This window comes from Myotis yumanensis, unplaced genomic scaffold (assembly GCF_028538775.1).
Source record: "Myotis yumanensis isolate MYYU_CA2020_CCGP unplaced genomic scaffold, mMyoYum1.0.hap1 SCAF_3, whole genome shotgun sequence".
In the NCBI taxonomy this organism is placed as follows: Eukaryota; Metazoa; Chordata; class Mammalia; order Chiroptera; family Vespertilionidae; genus Myotis; species Myotis yumanensis.
The window spans coordinates 181,828,159-181,838,391 of NW_027223754.1; the positions used below are offsets into that span (position 1 = coordinate 181,828,159).

Here is a 10,233-nt window from a genome sequence, read left to right on the forward strand (position 1 = left end):
GAGGGAATAAAACTCCTTAACTAAGTGCCAGGTGGGTAGTTAATCACTTTAACTATGAACAATCACACTTAAGCTACATAATCTTTACTCCCTGGAATGGAGATAAGAAATGCCCTAACCTTTGGAATAGAAATTGATAGGATTAAAATCAACTGGTATAAATACAGATGTAACAAGACAATAAAACACAGAACCTGACTGGAGATCCTGGCTAGAACATGGTTAGGCTGCTGATCAACTGAACGCTGTCTCCGTGTCATTCCTTCTTCGCTGACTCCGTCCACACCTTTGGGAATCCCTGGACCTGCTGGGGTTGGACCCCAACAATTGGTGCCCAGCGGGTGCCACGGCCGCCATCATGTCTGACACCGACAGCAATGAAGATTCTACTAGGGGCTGCCCATTTTCTTTAACGGGATTCCTTTTCGGCAACATCAGTGAAGCTGGGCAGCTGGAGGGGGAAAGCGTCTTGGACGATGAGTGTAAGAAGCACTTGGAAGGCTTGGGGGCTTTGGGTCTGGGCAGCTTGATCACTGAACTCACAGAAAATGAAGAATTGAATGGGAATGATGATGCTCTGGTAAATGATGAAGGATGGATCAGGAGCACAGAAGATGCTGTGGACTATTCAGACATCAGTGAGGTAGCAGAAGATGAAAGTCGGAGATACCAGCACACAATGGGGAGCTTGCAGCCCCTTTGTCACTCAGAATATGATGATGATGACTATGATGCTGATTGTGAAGACATTGATTGCAAGTTGATGCCTCCTCCACCTCCACCCCCAGGACCATTAAAGAAGGATAAGGACCAGGATGCTATTACTGGTGTGTCTGAAGATGGAGAAGGCATCATCTTGCCCTCCATCATTGCCCCTTCCTCTTTGGCCTCAGAAAAAGTGGAATTCAGTAGTTCCTCTGACTCAGAATATGAGATGGGACCTCAGGAAGCAACACAGGCAGAATCTGAGGATGGAAAGCTGACCCTACCGTTGGGTGGGATTATGCAGCATGATGCTACCAAGCTGTTGCCGAGTGTCACAGAACTTTTCCCAGAATTTCGGCCTGGAAAGGTGTTACGCTTCCTACGTCTTTTTGGACCAGGAAAGAATGTCACGTCTGTTTGGTGGAGTGCTCGGAGAAAGAGGAAAAGGAAGCACCGTGAGCTGATACAGGAAGAGCAGATTCAGGAGGTGGAGTGCTCAGTAGAATCAGAAGTCAACCAGAAGTCTTTATGGACCTATGACTATGCTCTGCCACCACCTCCAGAGCAGTGTCTATCTGATGATGAAATCACAATGTTGGCTCCTGTGGAGTCCATGTTCTCCCAGTCTACTGGAGATATAGATAAAGTGACAGATACCAAACCAAGAGCAGCTGAGTGGCATTATGGGCCTGCCCGACTATGGTATGATATGCTGGGTGTCCCTGAAGATGGCAGTGGGTTTGACTATGGCTTCAAACTGAGAAAGATGGAACATGAACCTGTGATAAAAGGTAGAATGATAGAGGACTTTAGGAAATTTGAGGAAAGCAGTGGCACTGATCTTCTGGCTGATGAAAACTTCCTGATGGCGACACAACTGCATTGGGAGGATGATATCATCTGGGATGGGGAGGATGTCAAACACAAAGGGACAAAACCTCAGCATGCAAGCCTGGCAGGCTGGCTTCCTTCCAGCATGACTAGAAATGCCAGGGCTTACAATGTTCAGCAAGGTTTTGCAGCCACCGGGGATGATGACAAGCCTTGGTACTCCATTTTTCCCATTGACAATGAGGAGCTGGTGTATGGACGTTGGGAGGACAACATTATTTGGGATGCTCAGGCCATGCCCAAGCTGTTGGAGCCTCCTGTTTTGACACTTGATCCCAATGATGAGAATCTCATTTTGGAAATTCCTGATGAGAAGGAAGAGGCCACATCTAACTCCCCCTCCAAGGAGAGTAAAAAGGAATCATCTCTAAAGAAGAGTCAAACTCTCTCAGGGAAAACAGGAGTCCTCAAGGAGGAACCACAGCAGAACATGTCTCAGCCAGAAGTGAAAGATCCATGGAATCTCTCCAATGATGAATATTACTACCCCAAGCAACAGGGTCTTCGAGGCACTTTCGGAGGAAATATTATCCAGCACTCAATTCCTGCTGTGGAATTACGGCAGCCCTTCTTTCCCACCCAAATGGGGCCCATCAAACTCCGGCAATTCCATCGCCCAGCTCTGAAGAAGTACTCCTTTGGGGCATTGTCTCAGCCAGGTCCCCACTCAGTCCAACCCTTGCTAAAGCACATAAAAAAGAAAGCTAAGATGAGAGAACAAGAGAGGCAAGCTTCAGGTGGTGGAGAGATGTTTTTTATGCGCACATCTCAGGACCTCACAGGCAAAGATGGAGATCTTATTCTAGCAGAATACAGTGAGGAAAATGGACCGTTAATGATGCAGGTTGGCATGGCAACCAAGATAAAAAACTATTATAAGCGGAAACCTGGAAAAGATCCCGGGGCCCCAGATTGTAAATATGGAGAAACTGTTTACTGCTATACCTCTCCTTTCCTGGGCTCTCTCCATCCTGGCCAGTTGCTGCAGGCGTTTGAGAACAATCTTTTTCGTGCCCCAATTTATCTTCATAAGATGCCAGAAACTGATTTCCTTATCATTCGGACAAGGCAAGGTTACTACATTCGGGAATTGGTGGATATCTTTGTGGTTGGCCAGCAGTGCCCCTTGTTTGAAGTTCCTGGGCCCAACTCCAAAAGGGCCAAAACACATATTCGAGACTTTCTCCAGGTTTTTATTTACCGCCTCTTCTGGAAGAGTGCAGATTGGCCCCGGCGGATCCGAATGGAAGAGATAAAAAAAGCCTTTCCCTCTCATTCAGAAAGCAGCCTCCGGAAGAGACTAAAGCTCTGTGCTGACTTCAAACGCACAGGGATGGACTCAAATTGGTGGGTGCTGAAGTCTGATTTTCGTTTACCAACTGAAGAGGAGATCAGAGCTATGGTGTCTCCAGAGCAGTGCTGTGCTTATTACAGTATGAGAGCTGCAGAGCAGCGACTCAAGGATGCTGGCTATGGCGAGAAGTCCTTTTTTGCTCCAGAAGAAGAAAACGAGGAAGATTTCCAGGTGAAGATTGATGATGAGGTTCGCACTGCTCCTTGGAACACCACAAGGGCCTTCATTTCTGCCATGAAGGGCAAGTGTCTCTTGGAGGTGACTGGGGTGGCAGATCCCACAGGGTGTGGTGAAGGATTTTCCTATGTGAAGATTCCAAACAAACCAACACAACAGAAGGATGATAAAGAGCCTCAGCCAGTGAAGAAAACAGTGACAGGAACAGATGCAGACCTCCGTCGCCTCTCTTTGAAAAATGCCAAGCAACTTCTACGTAAATTTGGCGTGCCTGAGGAAGAGATTAAAAAGTTGTCCCGCTGGGAAGTGATTGATGTGGTGCGCACAATGTCAACAGAACAGGCCCGCTCTGGGGAAGGGCCAATGAGTAAATTTGCCCGTGGATCAAGGTTTTCTGTGGCTGAGCATCAAGAACGTTACAAAGAGGAATGTCAACGCATCTTTGACCTACAAAACAAGGTTTTGTCATCAACTGAAGTCTTATCAACTGATACAGATATCAGCTCAGCTGAAGACAGTGACTTTGAAGAAATGGGGAAGGCTATAGAGAACATGTTGCAGAATAAGAAAACCAGCTCTCAGCTGTCACATGAACGGGAGGAGCAGGAGCGGAAGGAACTACAGAGGATGCTACTGGCAGCAGGTTCGGCAGCAGGAAACAATCACAGAGATGGTGATACGGCTTCTGTGACTAGCCTGAACTCTTCTGCCACTGGCCGTTGTCTCAAGATTTATCGCACATTTCGAAATGAAGAGGGGAAAGAATATGTTCGCTGTGAGATGGTCCGAAATCCAGCTGTCATAGATGCCTATGTGCGCATACGGACTGCAAAAGATGAGGAGTTCATTCGAAAATTCGCCCTTTTTGATGACCAGCATCGAGAAGAGATGCGAAAAGAACGGCGGAGGATTCAAGAGCAGCTGAGGCGGCTTAAGCGGAACCAGGAGAAGGAGAAGCTTAAGGGTCCTCCTGAGAAAAAGCCGAAAGAGTTGAAGGAGCGTCCTGACCTAAAACTGAAATGCGGGGCTTGTGGAGCCATTGGGCACATGAGGACAAACAAATGCTGCCCCCTCTATTATCAAACAAATGCTCCACCTTCCAATCCTGTTGCCATGACAGAGGAACAGGAAGAAGAGTTGGAAAAGATAGCCATTCATAATGATAATGAAGAACTTATCAAGGTTGAAGGGACCAAGATTGTTTTGGGGAAACAGCTAATTGAGAGTGCAGATGAGGTTCGCAGAAAGTCTCTGGTTCTCAAGTTCCCTAAACAGCAACTCCCTCCTAAGAAGAGACAGCGAGTTGGAACCACTGTTCACTGTGACTATTTGAATAGACCTCCTAAGTCCATCCACCGGCGCCGGACAGACCCCATGGTGACACTGTCATCTATCTTGGAGTCTATCATCAACGACATGCGGGATCTTCCAAATACTTACCCTTTCCACACTCCAGTCAATGGGAAGGTTGTAAAAGACTACTACAAAATTATTACTCGACCAATGGACTTACAGACACTTCGTGAAAATGTACGTAAACACCTCTACCCATCTCGGGAAGAGTTCAGAGAGCATTTGGAGCTCATTGTGAAAAATAGTACAACCTACAATGGGCCAAAGCACTCATTGACCCAGATCTCTCAATCCATGCTGGATCTCTGTGATGAAAAACTCAAAGAGAAAGAAGACATATTGGTTCGTTTAGAGAAAGCTATCAATCCCTTGTTGGATGATGATGACCAAGTGACATTTTCTTTTATTCTGGATAATATTGTCACCCAGAAAATGATGGCAGTTCCAGATTCTTGGCCATTTCATCACCCAGTTAATAAGAAGTTTGTTCCAGATTATTATGAAGTGATTGTCAGTCCAATGGATTTAGAGACTATACGTAAGAATATCTCCAAGCACAAGTATCAGAGTCGAAAGAGCTTTCTAGATGATGTCAATCTTATCCTTGCTAACAGTGTTAAGTACAATGGGCCTGAAAGTCAGTATACTAAGACTGCTCAGGAGATTGTGAACGTCTGTTGCCAGACATTGACTGAGTTTAACGAACATTTGACTCAACTTGAGAAGGATATTTGTACAGCTAAAGAAGCAGTTTTGGAAGAAGCAGAATTAGACAGTTTGGACCCAATGACCCCAGGGCCTTATACACCTCAGCCACCTGGTTTATATGATACCAACACATCCCTCAGTATGTCTCGAGATGCCTCTGTATTTCAAGATGAGAGCAATATGTCTGTCCTGGATATTCCCACTACCACTCCAGAAAAGCAGGTGACACAGGAAGGTGAAGGTGCAGATGGTGATCTTGCAGATGAAGAGGAAGGAACCATGCAACAGCCTCAAGCCAGTGTCCTGTATGAGGATTTGCTTATGTCTGAAGGAGAAGATGATGAGGAAGATGCTGGCAGTGATGAAGAAGGAGATAATCCTTTCTCTGCTATCCAACTGAGTGAAAGGGGAAGTGACTCTGATGTGGGATCTGGTGGGATGATACCCAAACAGCCCCGAATGCTTCAGGAGAACACAAGGATGGGCATGGAAAATGAAGAAAGCATGATGTCCTATGAGGGTGATGGTGGGGAGGCTTCTCATGGTTTGGAGGATAGCAACATCAGTTATGGGAGCTATGAGGAGCCCGACCCCAAGTCGAACACCCAAGACACAAGCTTTAGCAGCATCGGCGGGTATGAGGTATCAGAGGAGGAAGAAGAGGAAGAGGAAGAGCAATGCTCTGGGCCGAGCGTGCTATGCCAGGTCCACCTGTCAGAGGACGAGGAGGACAGTGAGGATTTCCACTCGATTGCTGGGGACAGTGACTTGGACTCTGATGAATGAGGCTTCCTTTGGGCCTCCTTGGTCAGCCTTCCCTGTTCTCCAGTCTAGGTGATTTAATTTGTTTATATTTGTACAGTGTCTGATCCTGAAATCACCAGGTTAATTCACACCTTAGCCTTTAAAAAATAGTAAGTAAATAATATTGAACTAATCGCCTCTCCTGGGGGCAATGTCACCCTTTGGATTAAAATCAAGCAACTCCCTTCCCCCTTCCACTGATAAAAATAAAGCAATCTCCTCCTCCTTCAGTGCTTGCCTTTAACTTCATTTATTGCTCTTTGTATCATTTTTCTCTGGGGAAGGAGGAGAAATTATGAAAGGACTAATAGCTTTATGTTCTCTTGGTATATTAGAAATTTTCCAAGCATGGTATCATTTCAGTTTTCTAGCAGGCTGGAACACAACCATGACCCTTGGGCCTTTCCAGTCAGTAGAGAGGAGAGAGGCCCCCCCATTCAAAACAGGCTCCCTAAATGAGAAAGGAAGCCTAAATCAGGTCCTCCGGCTCCTATGAGCTCCATGTCTAAATTTCAAAGGGCGATAAGAGAAGCTGAAGCTAATGGAGATCTTGAATTCTCACTCTGCTTCCCAGTCGTGTATGAGAGTGAGGGGGACAAAAACCCCACCTGGGAGTCTATACCTTACAAAATACTTAAAGAATTAAAATTGGCCTGCTCTGAATATGGAAACCTTGATAATGAAGAACTTATAAAGTTCTTCACACAAACCTTGGTAGAAGCCCTAGCCAGTAAATGGATGACTGCTTATGATTGGTCACAGGTTTGTAAAGCCTGTCTCTCAGGAGGTGATTACTTATAGAAAACTGAATATGATGATCTTGCTAAGAGAGCTGTAGCCACTAGCAAAAATTCCAGAGGAGGAATAACCCTAGACATGATATTAGGAGAAGGTGAGTTTATCACGGCTCAGGAGCAAATGTATATGCCCAAAGAGGCACTTATTAAAGTAAACAGTTGTGCAGTAAATGCCTGGAAATCCCTACCTTGTACAGCAGGAAAAACAACCACCCTTACAGAGGTTAAACAGAAGGTCGAGGAACCGTATCAGGATTTCCTTTCTTGCCTCATACAGGCAGTCAAGAGAGTAATCACTAATGAAGAGGCAGCCGATATCCTAATCAAACAACCGGCTTTTGAAAATGCTAATAATACCTGTCAGGCTTTATTAAGGCCAATTCGCAGAATGGGAACTATAAATGATTTTATAAAACAGTGTGCTGATGTAAGTCCAGCATTTATACAGGGTGTCACTATAGCTGCAGCTCTCAAAGGGGAGACATACCCTCAATATGTACAGGGCATAGGACAAGCGAGCAATAATACAGGTAATAAAAGAAATATGAACTGCTACTCTTGTGGCTTATCTGGGCACTTTAGCAGAGAATGCCCAAATAAAAATAATAATACTCAGGCCAGATGGCAAGCTCCTCGACAGCCGGAAATACATCAGGGAATAATATTAACCCTTCAAAAACTGTTTGTCCCCGATGTCAGGAAGGATTCCATTGGGCAAAGGAATGTAGATCAAAATACCATAAAAATGGTCAACCTTTAAATTCTACAAACCGCTCCAAGGAGGTTCTATCCCATCACCTCAATTGGGAAACTTGAGAGGGGGCCGGTCCCAGGCCCCTGCATTAATAGGGGCATCAATCCTCAACCCCTTCGCAAATTTCAATCAGTCAATGACCTCTTCAGGGCAACCCCAGGCAGTGCAGGATTGGACCTCCATTCAACCACCCACACAATACTACCCCAGACTTGCCAGTAGCAGCCATTCCTACAGGAGGAATGGCCGCTGCCTGAGGGAACTGTAGATTTAATATTAGGATGGAGCTCCACCTCGTTACAGGGGATCTTAATCATCCCAGGAGTTGTTGATGCAGACTACACAGGAGAAATACAGATTTTACTTTCCCCACCCACTATACAGATTCAGCCCAACCAGAGAATTGCCCAATTACTCCTGTTACCAATACACATTACCCAGGAAGCCAGAGGGGCTGGAGGCTTTGGATCTAGTGATGCAGCATTTTGGATACAAGAAATCCACGCTGCTAGACCTACAAAAATTTTACAAATTTATGGAAAACCAATTGAAGGTCTATTGGATACAGGAGCAGATGTTTCCTGCATAGCAGGGAAGGATTGGCCCTCTTCATGGCCCACACACACCACCTCCACTTCCCTAGTAGGACTAGGCAAGGCATCTAATGTAAAAAAGAGTTCTCAGATTTTAACGTGGGCTGATGAAGATCAACATTCAGGAACATTCTGTCCCTATGTAATTACAACTATCCCCTTTACATTATGGGGAAGAGATATCTTGTCTCAAATGAGAGCTCTATTATATAGCCCCAGCAGTGTTGATTTACTCCTGTTACAAAAAATTACAAGAAAATGAGTTTAAATATTCCTCTCCTCATCATGTTCTACAACATACTCTATTTGTAATTGATATACTAAATGTAGATTCTGAGGGAAATTCCCTGATGTACAGACATTGGAACCCTGATCTAACTAAACCTAAAGCCCTTTTCAAATGGAGAGACTTGCTTACAGGAGCCTGGAAGGGTCATGATGTACTTTTAACCTGGGGGAGAGGATGTGCTTGCATATTTCCACAGGACACAGACTCACCTGTGTGGATTCCAGACCGCCTAGTCCGACCTTATGTCTCACCGCCCTCCGTCTCCGCCTCATCCTAGCACACCTGACCAGTGCCCGTCTGCAGCAGATGTGCAGCCCTGAGCTGGAACCACTTGTCCATTGGGAGGATCACATGTGCCTCCTTTTTGTCTGTTCATATGTCCCAGCTTTGCCCCACATCTCCTTTCCTTTTTCTTTTTTTAATCTGACTACTTGTTTGCTGGTTCTTTGGCCTTTCTCCTTCTCTCCTGAACACAGCCTTTTCTAGAATCTCCCTACCCTACTGTTCTAGGAAGGGCACCTCCCATTTCTGCCGTGACTGGGGGTGTCTGGTATATGCCCCATATGTGGAGTTGTCTTGTGCCAAGAGCCTGACATCCTGGGCTGAGAAAGCCCTGTCCCGGGACTACATGCTGACAGGCCATTCCTCCCTTGTCCTGTATTGACCCCTCTTGCCCTTGTGTCAAGAGGGACCCTCTTCTCACAGTCCATTTGCAGGCGAGCGGAGCCCAAGGCAGGCGCTGGGCGTGGAGGCCACAGGGGCATAGGCTACCAAGGAAACAGAACTGAATCTCTTGCAGCGGGGTGCTGCCCCTCCCTCATTCACATCACATCACCCTCCTTGGCCCTGGAGGATGGCTGGTTAGCCAGAGACAGGTAAGATTCCTCAGGGAAGGAACAACCTAAGACTGGCACAGTTGCAGAGGGACCATCAGGAGACAACTTGGGGGTCAACAGAGGTGGGGCACAGACCCTCACCTCCCCCAACTTTGCAGAGGCCTGAACCTTCACCCCTTCTGAGGGAGGTCTCCTGCCCCCATGGCTGCTTCGCTTCCCATGCCCAGCTCAGATTGGGACCCAGGTAAAGACAGAGACTGGCTGACAGCAGCTGCCCTCTCACTGCAACAGGACTTGTTTCCCATTTCTACCTTGGACCACAGGGAAAGGGGCAGCTGAAGGAAAGGGCTGTGTCAGGATGCTGCCTTCTTCCCTTTCATCCCCCTCTTTTTTCTAAGCTTTCATCCCCCTCTTTTTTCTAAGCACTTCCATGCCTTGTAGTTCTTTTGCTTTCTCTTCTTTTTCTCTCTACTACCCTCCATCTCCACCTCCTCCTCCTCCTCCCTGGTATCTTCCATCTCAGCCGACCCAGAGGGCACAGCTGACTCCTCCCCGGACACCAACACCACCATCAACTGCAGCCCTGATGGACCCTTTGATGCAGCCCTTCAACTTGCTGATGCTTCGAGAAGCCCGTCGCCAATGATGCCGCCCGATAGCCAGATCAACAAGGACAACCAAACCACCGACTTGAGGACTGCTGAAATCCCCTGACTGAAGAGGCCAGCAACCTTCTACAGGAACAAGGCTCCTTGTGCACTCCACAAACTATGTTTATAGCTATGCTCGCTATCATTGCTTGTCAGTCTTCTTCTGAGTCTTAAACAACCCAATCCGAGAGGTGGCTGCTGACTTACAGGCGCTATCATTTAAAAAATAAAAAAGGGGGAATTTGCCAGAAGCCGGACCATCCTTGCTGCTTGACACAGTGGCTGCAGGGAAGAAACATCTGCACAGCTTATGTTTCAAAGG

At 46.6% G+C, this 10,233-nt stretch overlaps 1 protein-coding gene across 1 annotated transcript; it reads left to right on the forward strand.

The window, feature by feature from the left end:
• The first annotated feature begins 358 nt into the window (after window positions 1–358).
• LOC139007273 (transcription initiation factor TFIID subunit 1) lies at window positions 359–6,131 on the forward strand. Its single transcript, XM_070410557.1, has one exon. It carries the CDS (start codon window positions 359–361, stop codon window positions 5,972–5,974), a length of 5,616 nt encoding a protein of 1,871 aa, XP_070266658.1. The 3' UTR covers window positions 5,975–6,131.
• The last annotated feature ends 4,102 nt before the right edge of the window (window positions 6,132–10,233 follow it).